Source organism: Anabrus simplex, chromosome 4 (genome assembly GCF_040414725.1).
Source record: "Anabrus simplex isolate iqAnaSimp1 chromosome 4, ASM4041472v1, whole genome shotgun sequence".
NCBI lineage: Eukaryota > Metazoa > Arthropoda > Insecta > Orthoptera > Tettigoniidae > Anabrus > Anabrus simplex.
The window spans coordinates 122,462,121-122,480,835 of record NC_090268.1 but is presented as its reverse complement, the minus strand read 5'-3'; the positions used below and the strand labels follow the sequence as shown (position 1 = coordinate 122,480,835).

The 18,715-nt window shown below is 38.0% G+C and overlaps 1 protein-coding gene across 1 annotated transcript in view; it reads left to right on the top strand.

The window, feature by feature from the left end:
- Nucleotides 1-18,715, top strand: part of blw (ATP synthase subunit alpha blw, mitochondrial) — a 123,039-nt gene that overhangs the window by 28,741 nt on the left and 75,583 nt on the right. The window contains exons 3-4 of the mRNA XM_067145186.2: nucleotides 12,836-12,949; nucleotides 13,029-13,225. Of these exons, the coding sequence (XP_067001287.2) occupies nucleotides 12,836-12,949; nucleotides 13,029-13,225 (311 nt within the window). The remainder of the gene's footprint in view (nucleotides 1-12,835; nucleotides 12,950-13,028; nucleotides 13,226-18,715) is intronic.

Sequence of the window (18,715 nt, the reverse complement as noted above, 5' to 3'; positions counted from 1 at the left end):
AGATGGTGGGAACCTAGTGAAGACAGATCAGGGCATTGGAGGAGAAATGGAGAAAGTCTTCAAAATGATATAACTGAAGACTGCAGTTTAAGTGCAAGTGATGGAGCACAATACCAGCTAATATGGCTAGAAGTGGAATCTCAGCTGAAGAACATGAGAAATGGTAAGTCCCCCGGGTTGATGACCTCACTGCTCACATGATAAAGGCAGCTGGAGCTCAAGGCATACAATGATTGTATGGAAAGAGAACAGGATACCAGAGAACTGGATGAAAGGTATCATTATCTCCCTGTATAAAAAGGGAGACAGGAAGAAATGCAGAAATTGTCCGGGTATCGCTCTACTTTCTCACTCATTTAAACTTCTGGAGAAGTTCATTGAAAGAAGAATCGGGAATATAGTTCAACCATTATTGGAGGAGCAACACGGGTTCAGGAAGAACCGAAGCACTACAGACCTGATATTTGCCATCTGAATGCCAACAGAGAAGCACTGGGAATATGGTAAGAACTTAGTTATTGTTTTTATGGACATCGAGAAGGCCTACGACAGTGTGGCCAGAGAGATAATTTTGGAATGTCTAGAAGGTAATAGATGTGCCAAACTTCCTGATCTATAAAGTAAAATGCTCTATCAAAGGGGCTTAATCTGTGTCCAAGTAGGGGATGGAAGATCAGATTGGTTTGAAACCAAAAGAGGAGTCCAACAGGGAAGTGCCTTGTCACCACTCCTGTTCATTGTTATGGTTTGGATCATCAAGTCCATCATTGAACATTGCAAAGAGCCTAACACTCTGATATTTTGTAGATGTTCTGATCTGGAGAGAAAATGTAGTACAGGAGAAACTAAATCTTTGGAATGACAAGTTAAAAGAATATGAACTAAACATCAGTAAAACAAAAACTGTTGAAATGACTATCAACAGGAAAGGCACAGATTCAAACATTTTCCAGGAGGGAACTCTATTACAGTCTGTTTCTAACTTCAATTACCTTGGAAGTATCATTTCAAAAGATAACTCAGTAACCCATGAAATGCTTAATGGGATTCAGAAAGCTTCTCAATTTTATTTTCAAGTGAGAAACCTACTCTGGGTTGATAAAATGCCCCGGAAAGCAAAATTGACTATGTTTTATACATTACTTCATTCCAGTTCTCACATATGCACCCTGCATAACAAGGCAAATAGTAAAATCTAGTTGATGGAAATGAAATTTGTCAGAACAATGAACCAAAAGACCAGGAAGGACAAGATCAGAAATGAAGCAAACAGGAATGAGGCTGGCATCAAAATACCTGTTACTGAAATTTTAGGAAGACTCAGGCTAGAATGGTTTGGACTTGTTACGAAAATGGACAGAACAAGAACAGCAAGGAATTACTCTGACAGAGAATTGAAAGGGAGAGGCCAGTTGGGAGACCAAGGAACAGATGGATAAACACAGTGAAATCAGAGGTCAGCAGGAGGAATGCCAAGTGGGAGGACACAGATGAACAGAAACTATACTTTGCCGGGAAGAAGTGGAGAGCGCTTGTACACCACACCCAGGAAACTGGAGCTGGAAAATGATGATGCTTGAAAGAGATGAAGTGAGTGGTATGAACTGGACAGTATTGTCATTCAAATGTGTTCTACAGAAAAGGTATGTATCCATTCTCAGAGAATGACTACATAGTTTGTTTTAATGTTGGTCTTTGTTTAGCTACTGTAACCACTATTTCTAAGAGTATTGTGATACATAAATATCTTTCAACACTGAGTTTTTAAGTATGGATTCATTATTTACTTCGGCATTGTTCTATTGTGCTGTATAGGAAAGTGTCAGCATCTATACCTCTATTCCATATTGCAGAATACTAAATCTGCAACACTTACATAATTAGTGGAAAGGATGATTGTTCACCAGTTGGTTAAAACTTGCATTTTGTGGATGGAAGCCTTTTCTGGCTCAGTTTGAAATTCACGAGAGAAATCAATTTTCATTTTGATTGGCAGTTCTTATTTTTCTCAAGTCATTTGAAGAATGCTTTTTGTTCTGCTTTGGGTCTTTATGACAATCATCCACTTTTTTTTTCTTTTATATTATTTTTAAGCCCCATGGCTTTACTCTGTTTAGTAATAGCAGCGAGCAGTTCTTGCAAATGTTCCGAACTGGCTGCCAATACGACAGGTTCATCAGCGTATCTCATCTCTCAATAGGCTTCCTAAGAACCTCATGTTTATCTCTCATTGTACCTCGACTGCCTGAGTTAACTTGGAGATTTCTACAGAGTCTGGTGATTTTCTTTTCCCAGATACTTCTTGGACTTTCTGATGGCGTCCTTCCTCTTCAGAGGTTCTTTATCTACTTCTGTTTCTATGAGAGCCCTGTCATTCTTCATTCTCAGCACATGCCTAACCCATTAATACCGTATTAAACAGACTGTTATTGCTGGCAGGGATATTCATTTTCTGATTAGGCCTGGGTCATCTCCAGGTTTTGCATGTGGTGTCAAAGCGCCAAATAAAATGGTATGCTGTGTTTTCAACACTTGCTTTCTTGATTATGATCTGTTTCCATGAATGCCATACAGATAATCTGGTCTAATTGTTTCAACAGTTTTATGCCTTCCTCGTTAAGTACTTGCTGGCTAAAAGGGTATTGAGATAGGAAAATACATTGTTTGCATTTTAAATTCTTGCTTTGAGTTTCACCTGTGAGTTACAAATGAACATAACCAATATATGATCTATTCTTTGAAGAAAAATAAAACATCCCCTATGGATGGGGGCAGTAAAATACATCCACAGTATCCCCTGCCTGGAACTTAACCCAGGCTTTTGGCACGCAATGGAGTGATTTGAAATTATATACCACCACCCCTGCTGACCAACATTCTGGTGGTGACAATTTTTTTTTGACCAACGGGACTTGAACTGGCTAACCATGGCGTCAGACTGTTTAGACTGCAATGCCTTAACGATCATGGCTACTAGGTGGGCAAGAATCTTATGATTGTATCAGAGGACAATGTCAGCAAGTACTGGAGTAAATTTCCATGATGTTCTCTTAAACTGTGTTGAAGAGATGAAATGATGGGGGATCCCTATGCCTGAGCACCTTATTTGTTCCCATTTATCAAAGCACTGCATGTACTCTACCTAATTTATACATGTTTTAAGGGTTTACTGAAGAAACCAAACTCCATCACAATCTACCTTAACCTCTATCCGAAAGGAATCTTATGCTCTGTAGAAATCTATGAATAGATGGTGTATGTGGTCCTTGTGTTCTCACACCTTTGCATTTGTCATAATGTCGTGCATGTTGCCTGCAATAGATTGGTTGCTCCAGAATCTTTTCTGATAGTCTCGCATCACATGTGGCTTCAGTCATAAGAGACTGGACAGAATTGCCACAATATCAAAGTTCTTTTGTAATCTCCTCCGTGATAGAGATAAGGATTCTATCCACTTTGCAGGTATATTTTCATCATGCCATATTTTTAAGATGTGGTGGTGAATGTATCATACTTATGTATAGTAACGTGCCATAATGAATGCCTGTTTAACGAAATGTTCAGAATAGCGAAATTATTTTTAGGTCCCTTTCCTTTTCCCTATTTAAACAAATTTCGATCTTTCAGTATAACAAATTAAAATGTAGCCTTTTTGCTTATATTTAATATACTGTATTTTCCTTTCAGAATATAATTTAAATTCATGCTGTTTTAATTGCCGTGTATTTTGCTCAACATGTCTCTGTACGGCTAATACCAGGCGGCACACACTATACAACACACAGGTGTAACTACATGATTACAAATCAGGGGAAGGTAAGCAAACATATCAAAATTCTGATGGGCGGGGTTGCCTACCCAACAGCACGTGAAGATTATTTTATCCAGGTTTGGTGTACCAGTACTGAACATCATTATGTAGGATTAATTTCTTATACATAAAACTACGTTTAAAGGCAATTTTCTATTAATAAAAATATCTTCAAATATTGGGATGCGCAGATTGGATTATCAGACGTGCCAAGTCTCCTGATTTGAGCAGGAGACTCCCGATTTTTCATCGTTCCTCCCGATCGCCGGGTCCGATCTCCCGATTTTCAGAGCAATATCCGTAATTTTCGTATTTTAAACTCCCGCGGATTTCCTCGTTCTATCGATATATGGCTGAGTATGGCTGGTCAATAGTAGTTCTGATAATGATACCAGATGGCAGTATGGGGCACGGTGGCCAGTCGTGTACTGCTCTTTGGTCTATAATACAGTCAATCTCTTTGCAAGCGAGTCAAGCGAGTAACATTCTCTTTGGACTAACCTAACCTCAGAAACATAGTAGTTCTACCCACGGAAAGACCTGCAGAAGTGCTCGTGTTGTGCCTTAATATTTGTTTTGGCCAAAATATCAAAAAAATAAATATGATGCAGTGTTTAAAAGTGCTTATAAGGAAGAGTTTCCGTGTTTAAGTGAATCCAGAAAGGGACCAACGTTCACATTCTGTACTATATGTAGATGTAAATCCTGTGACGAATGCCGAGGCGTTATTTACGTCATTTATAGTAGAACATAACCTGCCTGTAAATTGTTCCGATCACGCCCGACCTTTGTTTCGCAAAATGTTTCCTGATTCGGAAATCGCTAAACGATATGGGTGTGCTAGAACGAAAACAGCGGCTATCATTACAGAAATGTGCATGGAAGAAAGGGGGAAAATTGTATCACATTTGCAGGTGAATGCATTTTCTGTTGCTACTGATGGTGGCAATAAAAGCGACTTGAAGATATATCCCATTGTTGTAACATTTTTTTAGGCCTGAACTCAATGAAATTCAGAGTTGTCTACTCTCTGTGCCTAATTTAGAAGGGGATGCTACTGGAGCTAACATTGCCTATCTTTTGCTCTCAACTTTTCGGGAATTCTGCATTCCATTAAAAAACTGCCTAGCTCTTGGTGCTGATAATGCTCCAGTAATGGTAGGATTAAAGAATGGTGTGGCAGGATGTTTGAAGCGGGAAAATAGTAACATAATCATCGTAGGCTGCTCTTGTCACCTAATTAATTTTGCTGCCGAGAATGGTGCGGCATGCTTGCCCGTAAATGTAGATGAAAGTATAATTGATATACAGTATTTTATTATCTGGAAAGGTGTGCAAAGGGGAAAGAAAAGTTCAGAGAATTTCAGACTTTACACAACACAGAGATCAGGAAAATTCTGAAGCATGTGCCTACTCGATGGTTATCACTAAGAAGGTGTTTAGATAGGATTCTGCGTCAGTGGGACCCTTTGGTTACATTATTCAGGAGCGAAATTGTGAGTAAGGATTCTCAGATGGGAACTTTGAAGACTTACAAAATTCCTAAGCACAGTTTAAGTGCAGATGTGTCTTGTTTGTCTGAAAACGTTAAGGATTGTCATAACATTTCACCTCACTCCTCAGTTAAAAGGAAAAGACAGTCATCAGTTTCACTAAAAAAATGAAACTACTTATGACACTAAGAACCATGCATTGTCACGTGAAGAACGACTTTTCATGTTCCTTTCATCAAATTTACATAAATCTTTTTGCCTTATTCTCTCAAGTTTTATGGATATCTTTGAGAATCCAAACGTAGCTCTTCAGTCAAATATGCCGCACATCCACTTATTGAGGTCAGTTTTGGAGGAACTATTGAAGAATGTGCTGGCAAGTTTTGTGAAACCAGACGTTATTAAAAGATCCTCCTCTCTCCTTGATGTAGATTATCATACTCCAGCAAATTAAAAGGATGATTGTGATCTGATGATAGGGAACTCTGCGTTTGTTTTAGTGAACACCTTGAAGTCTGAGGAAAAGTGTATATTCCGTAAGTCTGTTAGAAAGTGTTTCTCTTCATCGTGTGACTACATCGTACACAAATTTCCATTCAAATATGAAGTTTTAATTAATGAAGAAGTTGCAAATATTTCTGCTATAAGTAAGGCATCTTTTTCTAGCCTTAGATTTTTGGATAAAGAAACTGATATTCTGCACTCTCAGTTCTGTAACTTTCAGCTCGAAGAAACAGACTTGGCAAAAGGAAGAATTGATGTTCAATGGGCATTGGCAGGTCAGATGAAATCAGCTGATGGTGTACTTAAATATGACAGACTCTGTAAGGTGATGCTTGCTATTTTATCAATTCCACATAGCAATGCAGAACGTGAAAGGATTTTTAGTAGAGTCACAAAGACAAAAACACAGTTCAGATCCTTGCTGTCTGAACAAACTTTGGAGAAACTTTTAACCTTGAAATCAGTTCAGCAAGGCAAGTGCTTTGAGCAAAAATTTAGTTCAGAGTTTCTGAAGAGGGCTAAGTCAGCTACTGATGTGTTGAACAACAACTAGTCGTAATGTGATCACCATGTTGAAGGATGAGAAGTCACATGTTCCTACAGTTCAGGTATTTCCAGTATTTATTATTCACATGTAAATGATGGAAAAAATATACATGGGCAAATAGAATTGTTAATGTATTGAATTATAATGAATTTGTACATGTTCTGCCATCAGTGATGTCGTAATACGTCGCGATTCGCTGCGAAATTTCTCCTGATTTTTCACTTTTGAAAGTTGGCATGTCTGGTGGTGAATGTATCATACTTATGTACAGTAACATGCCATAATGAATGCCTGTTTAACGAAATGTTCAGAATAGCGAAATTATTTTTAGGTCCCTTCCCTTTTCCCTATTTAACGTGCGTTAAAATAGTTCATTGTAAAAGATTTTGATCTTTCAGTATAACAAATTAAAATGTAGCCTTTTTGCTTATATTTAATATACTGTATTTTCCCTTCAAAATATAATTTAAATTCATGCTGTTTTAATTGCCGTGTATTTTGCACATGTCTCTGTACGGCTAATACCAGGCGGCACACACTATACAATACACAGGTGTAACTACATGATTACAAATCAGGGGAAGGTAAGCAAACATATCACAATTCTGATGGGCGGGGTTGCCTACCCAACAGCACGTGAAGATTATTTTATCCAGGTTTGGTGTACCAGTACTGAACATCATTATGTAGGATTAATTTCTTATACATAAAACTACGTTTAAAGCCAATTTTCTATTAATATCATCTTCCAATTTTGGGATGCGCAGATTGGATTATAGTGTTCGCATTTACAGAATTCGGTACAGATAGCCATTTTCCATACATGTATGCGATTGGTAGAGCTGGTAAGCAAATTTCATGACAAGACTGATGGAGTGGATTGCCTACCTTTTATATGAAGTTTTAGAGTAAATCATTACTGTGGGCGCGCAAAGAGGTGGCCGGGCAAGTACTTGGGCGGGGAGAGAGAAGTGTTGGAGCGGCAGGATTGAGCATGTTTACATTGGACTATATATAGGATTAATTTCTTGTAAATAAAACTCAGCCTTCTTGAAAAAAATCTCTCTCTCTCTCTCTCTCTCTCTCTATATATATATATATATATATATATATATATATATATATATATATATATAAAATAAGAGTTTTGTCTGTACATTGCTCAGAATTTGAAAATAATGGTATTTCCGTATCGGTCATGTCCACAGTAACCAGGAAATGCACTTTTTACTTTTCCGTAATTTCTGTCTGTATGTATGTACACGCATCACTAGAAAACGGCCAAAAAGACTTTAATCTACAATCTAGGCCATAAATAATTTTATTCACGCTGATAGAAATGGTAGTTTAGGGGAAAGCCTAAAATTTAATTTTTAAATATTTGTTATTAGTGGTACTATTTCATTGAAAATTGGTATGCAAAGTCAGAGAATAAGCCACTACAATTTAAGCTATAAGTAATTTTATTTACGCTGAGTAAAATTGTAGTTTAGGGGAAGGCCTAAATGTAATTCTCAAATATTTATATTATTAGTTGTATCGATAAATACTACATAACCAAAGTTATAGAGAATTAAATTTCCAACCATTTATGTCTTATACATTTTTACTGTACTGGCTATAACAAGGATATTCATGAATTTGTACTTAGTTGCTAAGTCCATATCAACGCAGAGCCATGAGAAAGTGGGTTAACAGAATTTAATGAAAATCGGTATATAGAGTTGGGGAATAAGAAACTACAGTCTAAGCTATAAACAATTTTATTCATCCTGGATGAAATTGTAGTTTAGGAGAAGGTGCCTAAAGTGTAATTTCTAAACACTAATGTTATTGGTCCCATCGAAAAGTACTATATAAAAAAGTTAGAGAATAAAATGTCCTATCATTTATCTTTTATTCAGTTTTACCGTACCGACTATGATAAGAGTGGTGTTTCAGAGTCGGAAGAAAACGAAATGTGAAGGCGTATAATATCAAAAGTGCATAACATTAATCAACAATAACAATACATTGACCATTGTTTATTGTGATGTTCTTTGTCTCTTATGCTGCCTCTCGACTCAGAGTATAATAGCCTGACTGAATATTGACGGGAAATAGCCGGGGAGTTACAAAACTTTCTTTTTTAGCATGCCATTCCTCTGGTCCATACATTTTCTGATACAGCTGGTAGTAACACACTGGATCATCATAGTATTTCAGCTATTCGATCCCTACTGACGCGCTGTTTCTTTGAGCAGTGTGCATACTTAAGGCAGAGCCTCACTTAGTAGTAGTATGGCCTGGTCTAGAATAACAATTTAGGCATTTTCCGAATTATAGCACCACAATATTCACTAAACTCAAAATTCAACTCTGAAAAGAGCCGTTTCTTAAGAAAAGCTTCTTTCTGTTCACTTTTATTAAATTCTACATTCAATTTATTCCAAACTAGCAGTAAAGACGGGGTTTCTCTTCTGGTTTGGAGGAAAATTTGCCTTCAAGTCAGATTTTTCCACCGCCAGTGTAGTGAATTGATTTTTTCTGATTCATCGGGTACTCCTAGGAAACAGAATAGTAATTGGGCGTAAGTTTTGCCCTGGCTGTCTCCACTATTCGACCCTCTTTCCGCCGAAGAAAGCCGATGAGTGTTCACAGATCACGGCTGTCTGTGGTTTGGTCATTCCAGGTCTGGAACTTTGGACTGTTAGATAGGCAGCGTAGTCCTGTTAGTTTAAAGTGGGAAAATGTGTGGTGTTTCATTTGAACAAGTATTTCGTAATATGAAAGCATTGCTTTTAATCGCGCCATTCCTAATGACGTTCATTTCAGTTGGGAAAACCACTCTTTCTGAGGATGTAAAAAGGCATTGTAATGAAAACATCCTAACCTGATTGTGAGTGATGGTATGAAATTGGGTCTACCATTACGGTGAAAATTCCCTCAGTCTTCATATGAGAAAAGATGTTTGGTGACTTCCAGTCGCGTTTCTAGGGTAACGTTAAGAGCTATACAATTTAAGATAATCTTGCTCACAACATGTACACTACCTAACCTAGAATTCTGTATAGGGTTAGTCAGGGTAAATGAGACATTTTTTACAACTTTGTTCATAAATTACAAACTACAACAGTGACAGTTATACAAATAATCATAAGTTGTGACTGGTGTTACAAAAAACATTGGAAACAACAGATTACTATATATTCATTAACTTTTGAAAAATAAATATAAATGTGTCATTTTTAACCTGCAAAAGGGGGAATTACGAGACAACCCAGGGGAAAAATGAGACAGTATTCTAGCAGACTTTAAAATCATGTTGGAGAGTTAATAGGGTAATTGTAAGACAGCTTAGGGTCAAAGGAAGACAGGAAAAAATCTGGGTGTATTAGTTTGCAACACTTTCCTCAGTTTTATTATAGAAACAAAATGGCCATGTTTTGATACCACTGAATTTAGGCTTGAGATACATTTTTATCCTTATTCCTGACAAAAATTACATAGTATAGATTGTTGACATTATACCATCTAATTAAATGGTACTTGAGCTTTATGTCTGAATTTGTTAGATTGTAATTATACTAAATAAATACATACTGCCCATTGTAATCAGAATGGTGAAAATGAGACATCACTTGGTTAAAACTGGCTTCACAGAAATTGTAGGAGTTCTGGTTTTTTTTTTCAAAAACATCAACTGTTTCTGGGAATGCAAATGTAATGGCTCTACCTTTCTCCTAGTAATTTTAACTTTTCCACAATGGATACATCATTTTCATTAAGCCTGAACACAGTTTTGTTATTGTCCACACAATTGACACACATAATTTGCATGTCTCCACGTTCCAGAACTTTCTGAACAGTGGCAACATATTTATATTGAAAAGAATGCCACTTTCCAGAACTTTCAAAAAGTACAAGCACAAAGTCACCCGGATTTACTTCATCTGCCATGGTCATTTCCACAGCATCTGTGCGGAGCAGATCAACTTCATCAAGACTGTCACCGCTACCTTGCCAATCTTCATCTTCGCTTGTAGCCGAGTCAGAAGAATGAACTTCTGCTGTTGTCTTAGATGGAGGTTTTACTACTGGAACTGTTGCCTTTTGAATACCTGTACCCTTTCTATCCTTCCTATGAAGTGGTTTCTGCTTTTCCCTCACAAGCTGGCAATACTCTTCAGATGTTATCACCTTTGTTGTTGGGTCCACACTTCTTCACTTCATCATGGTTTTGTCATTGTGTTTGATTTTTGAAAGTAGGATATTCTTGAAAGAATTTTCAGGAAGTATATCAGGAAAGGAGTCTGTAGGAATGACAAACATAAGTATTTAGGTACAGAAACAAGTGTACCAACTGTCTCATTTTCCCCCTAAAAGTGTCTCACTTTTACCCTAATGTCTCATATTTACCCCTTTAAAAAAAATGAATTTCCTTCTCAAATTATAAACTTAAAATTGTGTTTTCAAGCTGAAAAAGAAGATTCTACCTTACACTACCAAATAAAACCAGAAAAATTTTCCTGGATATTTGGGTTGAACCAGAGTAACAAAATACAAAGTTTAATGCATGAAAGTTTTTTGAGAGAGAGATTATTGAGATTATTAATCAGAGCAGAAAAAATTGTCTCATTTTTTCCCTATTTTTTTGTCTGTCTCATAATTACCCTGACTGACACTACAATGTAGAATTCCGTAGTGAAGTACGGGTACATCAGCTAGTGTTTCTTCTAAAATTAGGGTGTCTGGATGATGATGATACAGTAATTAAAAATAGTCAACCGTGGAAGCATTTGCAACTTCTTCCCTTTCAAACCTTTGTATTAAAATGTTTTCAGGTACATCATAAGGCAAAGCATGAATTTTTTTTTCTCTTTCGTCATTGCGGAACCACTCTGCACTTCCGTGGCCAGAATATTATTCTTTTGTTTTAGAATACTGTATAGTGAAGAATGAGCAGTCATGCTTAGTTTTGCTATGCTGGACATAGAAACTAGAGGATTCTTGTCCACATCCTGAATTACAGCAATTTTCTGGTCAAGAATGAACTTCTTTCGTTTGGTAGCCATAAGTATGTATGAACCAAGGGATCAGTCGTTGATACCTTTAGAAGTCAATAGTCATGTTCACCGAGCTCAATAGCTGCAGTCGCTTAAGTGCGGCCAGTATCCAGTAATCAGGAGATAGTGGGTTCGAACCACACTGTCCGGCAACCCTGAAGATGGTTTTTCATGGTTTCCCATTTTCACACGAGGCAAATGCTGGGGCTGTACCTTAAGGTCTCGGCTGCTTCCTTCCCATTCCTAGGCCTTTCCTATCCCATTGTCACCAAAAGACCTATCTGTGTCGGTGCGATGTAAAGCAAATAGTATAGTCATGTTCAGTACAAATAGCAAAGTATAATTTATTTACATTGCCCTTCAATTTCCATTGCAAGAATGTACATTTTTTAAACCCACGTAAAATCCATTCGTTTAGAACAGAATTTTCTGTATAGAGGAATTCATTAAAAGAGGTTTACATCATGTTTTGCTTATGGATTTTTTTTTTTTTTGAGATTGTAAATATTTGTTAAAAAATGGTATTTTGTTAAAAGTATGAACATTAGAAAGGGATTCTGCTTTATATTGCTTCTGGTGCTAGATCTTGGGAGAGATTGCTGTCCTTGCAGTGCATGCTTTTGGGTCTGGACAGCATTGAAGTAATCCTTCCAGTATCTATGATTTTATTGATTGATCATCACTCCTCGAGTCTTTCTATCTGGAATACTTCAAAAATGTTTTCGGAGTAAAGGTTGGAAGAAAAAAATGAACATAATTTTAGCGTACTCCTTTCATTATCAGAACTTCTTTCAGTAACTACATATCCACTCGCACATCTACTCTCTGGTTCCAGAAGAGATTTTCTGTCATTTAAGTATCACATCCATCGAACTCAATTTGCTTCCCTTCATGAAAATGTTTATTTCCTGATGGGAAAATGTAGGATTTTTTTATTTTGCTAGGGGCTTTACGTCGCACCGACACAGATAGGTCTTATGGCGACAATGGGATAGGAAAGGCCTAGGAGTTGGAAGGAAGCGGCCGTGGCCTTATTTAAGGTACAGCCCCAGCATTTGCCTGGTGTGAAAATGAGAAACCACGGAAAACCATCTTCAGGGCTGCCGATAGTGGGATTCGAACCTACTATCTCCCGGATGCAAGCTCACACGCCTCTACGCGCATGGCCAACTCGCCCGGTAAAATATAGGATAAGGAGGAAACTAGGTAAATATTAGGAAATGCAAAATAAAGGCTTAATGTCCAGTAGTTGGTAGAAAACTAGGGTCATTAGATAAAAATATAAAAGAAAGTCCCTTCTAGGTTTCTTAAAAGTATTGGGAATGGAATAAGTCTGTACAAATGCCATCTGAGATATGGAGGAACCAAAATAAAAAAGCTGTGTCATAGATTAATTTAGTGAGCTTATGCGCTGAAAGTTTGATTTCTGTTACAGGCTGATCTGGAAGAAACAGGCAGAGTATTGAGCATTGGTGATGGTATCGCTCGAGTTTATGGCTTGAACAACATCCAAGCTGATGAGATGGTGGAGTTCTCTTCAGGCCTAAAGGTACGTTTTGTTGTTTTGTTATGTTTTAGAAGAATATTGTTTAATGTATAGTTTATGATGTGTTAATATGTTGATCTAGGGTATGGCCTTGAACTTGGAGCCTGACAACGTTGGTGTTGTAGTATTTGGTAACGATAGGCTCATCAAAGAAGGCGATATTGTTAAACGAACGGGAGCCATTGTGGACGTTCCTGTTGGAGAAGATTTGCTTGGCCGTGTTGTAGATGCCTTGGGAAACCCCATTGATGGCAAGGGACCCCTGAAAACGACTGCCAGGTAACTGTTTGTTCTTTGTCATATATTTGCACTGCCAGGAAACTGTTTGTTCTTTAAGTGGTATATTTTGTACTTTTTTCTTTCCTACTTACACTTGCTGGTTTATTTCTTAAATTTGTTATGGAATTATTTAATCTGTGAAAACTCTTAAAGGTTGTTTCAATATACTACGGTAGAACCTCGATAATTCAAAATCGGTTAAATCAAAATCCTGCCTAATTCGAAGAAACTCTCGTTCCCGGAAACATGAGATACGGTTTTGCATGTTATTGTTTAATTCGAAATACGGATAATTCGTAATTCGAAGCACAATGTTGGCCCCATTACCGAAATTCAGACTTTTAATTCGAAACTGCCTTTACATTTTAAAGCGATAGTATGTTACAGAGTAATTTAAATTCAAAATTTATCAGTCATGATAGAACGGGTCTTCCAGAACGTGCAGGGGTAGCTTTCTGCATTTTCACACTTCGGCGTGTCTACAGTGTGCTTCATAATTGCTAAGTTTGTGTGAAATCGGAATTCTTTTGTATACAACGTTTTAAGGAATGCCGTAATATTACGCAACAGGCAGTGTACAGAGAAACAGAATCCGCGAACACTGGCGATATAGATGTTTGTTATGGAATTATTTAATCTGTGAAAACTCTTCAAGGTTGTTTCAATATACTACAGTAGAACCTCGATAATTGATATAGATGTTGATTCTCATAGGGAACCTGAAATATTTGTCCCGAATGAGTAAATTTATAATACCAGTATAAATGGTCTGTTATTGGACACTACAAATTTTCCAGCTAACTCATTCCTGGTTGCCAGTGTTTCGCCCTTGTGTGCTAAGTTGGGCTCTTCAATTGGTACTTAGCACACCCACCAAGACGCATGGCTAGTACATATCGTGGAAGCCACTGCGTAGGTTAATGAAAAAGCGAGGCTCATATAATCAATTCATAGGCACCGAACAATATTGTCATTGCCGATGAAACTGCATTGCTGTCTTTTAATGCCGAGACCAAACGGTCTTATGGTTTTAAAAGAGAAAGTGCCAGCCGGGAAATTGTACCAGGGAGAGGTCATTGTACTGTGTTGCAATGCACGCGGAAGCGAGAGAATTCCTCCGGTCGTCATAGGATAGTTCGATAAGCCACAATGTTTTAAGGGCTTCGGGCCCTTTCCGTGCAAGTACAATGCATCTTAAAATGCAAACGGTAGAGTAATCCAAAAAATAATACATTTGCACAGGGGAACCAGCATAGTTTATCCTCGTCTTTGAATCGTGTGATTTTTTTTTTTCATTGCGTGGGGTTATGTTTGTCAGTGATTTATCCAAGTGCATTATTTGAACATTGTAAATGCACCTTGTTGGATACATTTCGGAAATAGGTTTTTCCATGGCATTCGAAACCTTTAAACTGTGAATCAAGGTGATTGCATGCATTAATGGGTCTTAGAATACTTTATGACACGCCAACTGTTTAAGTTTCTGAAGTACGAGAGAAGTGCCATGGCGGGAAATCGCACAAGGATAGGGTGACTTTATTGTGTTGTCATTCAGAAGGAAGCGAGAGACTCTCTCCTCGTCATAGGAAAGTTTGATTACCCACGATGTTTTAAGGGCTTCGGGTACTTTCTGTGCAAGTACAGGGCATTTAAAAATGCATACAGTACAGTAAGCCAATGAATAAAGCACTTGCAGATGGGAGCCAGCATAGATTTCTCCTAGTCTTTGAATCATGCTTTTTTTTTTTTTTCCGTTCCTTCTATCTTTTCTTTCTTTCTTTCTTTCTTTCTTTCTTCCTTTCGTTGCCAGAGGTTATTTTTTTCAGCGAGTTATCCAAGTGCATTATTTGAATACTCTAAATGAACTTTCTTGGATGCATTTTGGAAATAGTTTTTTCCATGGCATTTGAAAGGTTTAAGCTGTGAATCAAGGTTAATTGCATGCAGTAACGGGCCTTGGAATATTTTGTAACGCGGCAAGGGTTGGCACTTCTGAATTACAAATTGGCGGTTAATTTGAAATCTCGTAATTCGAAGTCCGATTTTTGAGTCCCAACGACTTGGAATTAACGAGGTTTTACTGTACTAGTTTTCATCCCATAAAGACATGTAATCTATGCAGACATTAGAATGAATTGTACTTTCATACTTGGAGGATGTGACATATTTTATTGTTCCTTCTGTTGCATATTTCTTGATCTTGTGTGATTCCTCTTGAAGAAAAACCATGTGATTAAATTCAATGCCAAGATTTATAATTTAATAAAGGAATATTTAACCCCAGGGAAGTATTTGGTGATGCACACATAATGGGAAAGTTCTTGTTTTCTCCCACACAAGGTGTTTAATGTTTCCTCTAATTTTGGGAATAACTTGAAGCAAACAACTACCTATTTCATCCGCTCCCGTCCTGCCATACACTCTGGCCACACACACACAAATGCATCACTTGTATTACAAACATGAACACCAAGTTGTAGGTCCATAACTGTCTTAAATAAAACACAACTTCGTTTGAAATCATAGGTGTCGTAATACTTGTTGTAAATCCATTGTAATAACAAACGTGTCACACGCAGGATCAAGAGACATTTTCTTTGCTTCAGATAGACTTTCGTAGCCCTTGTCAGCTTTCTTTAGATGTAGACGGTGCTTAATGCCATATCTTCAAGCAGGATATTTGCAGCTTCGTCACATACTTTACATGTGTCACTTCGTGGAAGTTTGAAGCCTATGTTGAAATAGTTATTGAAAATGAATCTGTATTTATGAAGTTTTAAAGGAACCACTCGATTATCACGGCAGTAGATGACATACACTCGGTACATTTCCTTGACTGAACCGACCCTGAGGATATAATGCCTATTTATATTCTGTGAAAGCGAATGAGATCTGTATCTAGGGAACAATCCAATGTGCTTCTTTGCAAACTTGACATCATCTTTGCACTTATGAGGCCTGTTGTGATGCTTCCCTCGTCTATCCATTTTTGGAGTCTGTAAACGTGACTCGCCATTCGTAGTTTGAGGAACATCTGTAATAAAACATAACCTAACTTAATATTTTCGATGACTATAATCTGTTAATACGTTTGGTTACAATGTATAAATATATTTAATCGTATTTCAGAACTGAGCTTTGTACTACTGTATATTGGAGTAACCTTCTGTGTATAAAAATAGTGGTGATAACCTTTGTATTAACTTAATCAGGCATATTAGGAAACTTATAATTACAGTAAAATCTCGTTAATTCGAAGTCGTTGGGATGCAAAAATCGGACTTCGAATTACGTGATTTCGAATTAACCGCCAACACGTATTTTGGAAATGCCAACCCTTGCGGCGTCACAATATATTGTAATGTGTTGGCGGGGTAAATAAATAATTGAGTACAGAACCTGGTAGTGTCCTATTTCTATGATTTATTAACTTAGCACTACAATTACAGATTTACACACGTACACGGTCACACACACTGTTTGCACGCTCTCTTAGTTTCTCATATTCCATCTACAATGACACACACACAGTCATCGATTACTTACAGTACACTCTCTCGGCCACTCAGTCACACCCGTTAGCGCTGTCACGGTCCACAGCCTACACGTCAGTCTCGCAGGTCGGGATAGTATCCGCTGTTCACTCAATCCGTCGAACCCCGTTCGCAGTCCGCACACGTCGGCACCCAGTGTTCCCTTTCTTCGCCGCTACAGAACACTCCAGGTTCTCCTCCAGCAGCCAGCCTCAAGGGACACACACACACGGCATCAGGGAAACAGGAACGAGCCCTCGGCTCCAACAGCCCTCAGGCTGCACTCTCCCAGGCCATCACTGACTGCGCTGCAGCGAGCTCAATCTCGCTCTCACTCACTCTTACTCACTAACTCCGTCTCTCACTGACTGCAGGCAGGTCGTTCCTCTCTTATATACCTGTGCTGGCCCTTCTAGAATCGTCCGGATGTTCGATGGATCCAGGAACCTCGCGAGATGGAACACTCCAGATTAATAGTCGAGTAATTTCCGTTGTCCCATGCGGCGCGATCACGGATAGAAGAGAGAAGGGCCGGCCCAGCACTTACATGTTGCTCGCGATTGGCACGGTCAAGCATAAGGGGGTTGGGGCGATGGGTGACGAGCGCGGCCCGCTCCCAGTTAGCATGGCGGACGCTATAACCATTACAATATTCTAAGACCCGTTACTGCATGCAATTAACCTTGATTCACAGTTTAAAACTCTCAAATGCCATGGAGAAAACTATTTCCAAAATGTATCAACAAGATGCATTTACAGTATTCATATAATGCACTTGAATAACTCACTGGCAAACATAACATCACGCAATGAAATCAAAAGAAAGAAAACATGATTCAAAGACGAGGAGAAATCTATACTGGCTCCCCTGTGCAAGTGCTTTATTCATTGGATTACTGTACTGTATGCATTTTAGATGCCTTGTGCTTGCACGGAATGTAATGTACCCGATGCCCTTAAAACATTGCGGCTTATCGAACTTTCCTATGACGAGGGGAGAAAGTCTCTTGCTTTCGTCCACATTACAACAGTACAGTGACTATACTTGTACGATTTCCTGCCATGGCACTACTAAGAACCATTAATGCATGCAATCTCCTTGATTCTCAGTTTAAACTTTTCAAATGCAACACTATTTCAGAAATTTATCCAACAAGGTGCATTTACATTATTCAAATAATTCACTTGTGTAAAACAATGACAAACATAACCTCACACAACGAAAGGAAGAAAAACACTATTCAAAGACAAGGAAAAATTATGCTGGCTCCCCTGTGCAAATGCTTTATCTTCTGGATTACTGTACTGTCTGCATTTTTAGATGCCTCGTACTGGCATGGAAAGTGAGATGCCCTTAAAGCATCGTGGCTTTTCGAACTTTCCTATGACAGGGGAAGAAGTCTCTCACTTCCGTGTGCACTGCATAGCAACACGGTAAATTTCACGGCTGGCAATTCTCTCCTTTAAAACCATAAGTCCGTTTGGCCTCGGCATTAAAAAAAATTTAGCAAACAATGCAGTTTAACCCTCTTGGAGCCAGGAGCCGATCTGATCGGCCGCTCACTAGCAGCTGGAAGAGGCCAGAGCTCCGCCTGCACTCTACTACTGTAAAGTGCCAGGCCGTGTTTAGTAGAATTACGTGCATTTTAACATTCGCGTATATCTACCGGTGTATGTCAAATACCGGCAAGAAATTTTCTATACGTCGACTACATAAAATAAACAACTTATTTAGAGTAATATAAATAATTAAAAAGTATTATTGTTGATATTATGGTTGTCGAAAACGTTTACTTTTAGGAAGAGAAAAACATTTTTGCACTTTCTTTCTCAATATCTACTTTGAAAATATCATCTACGATACAAAAGAATATACGTCTAAATGCAGAATTTATTTCTAAATATAATTCTATAAAATAATTATTTTGAACGCGAAAAATAAAAATATAAAAAATTA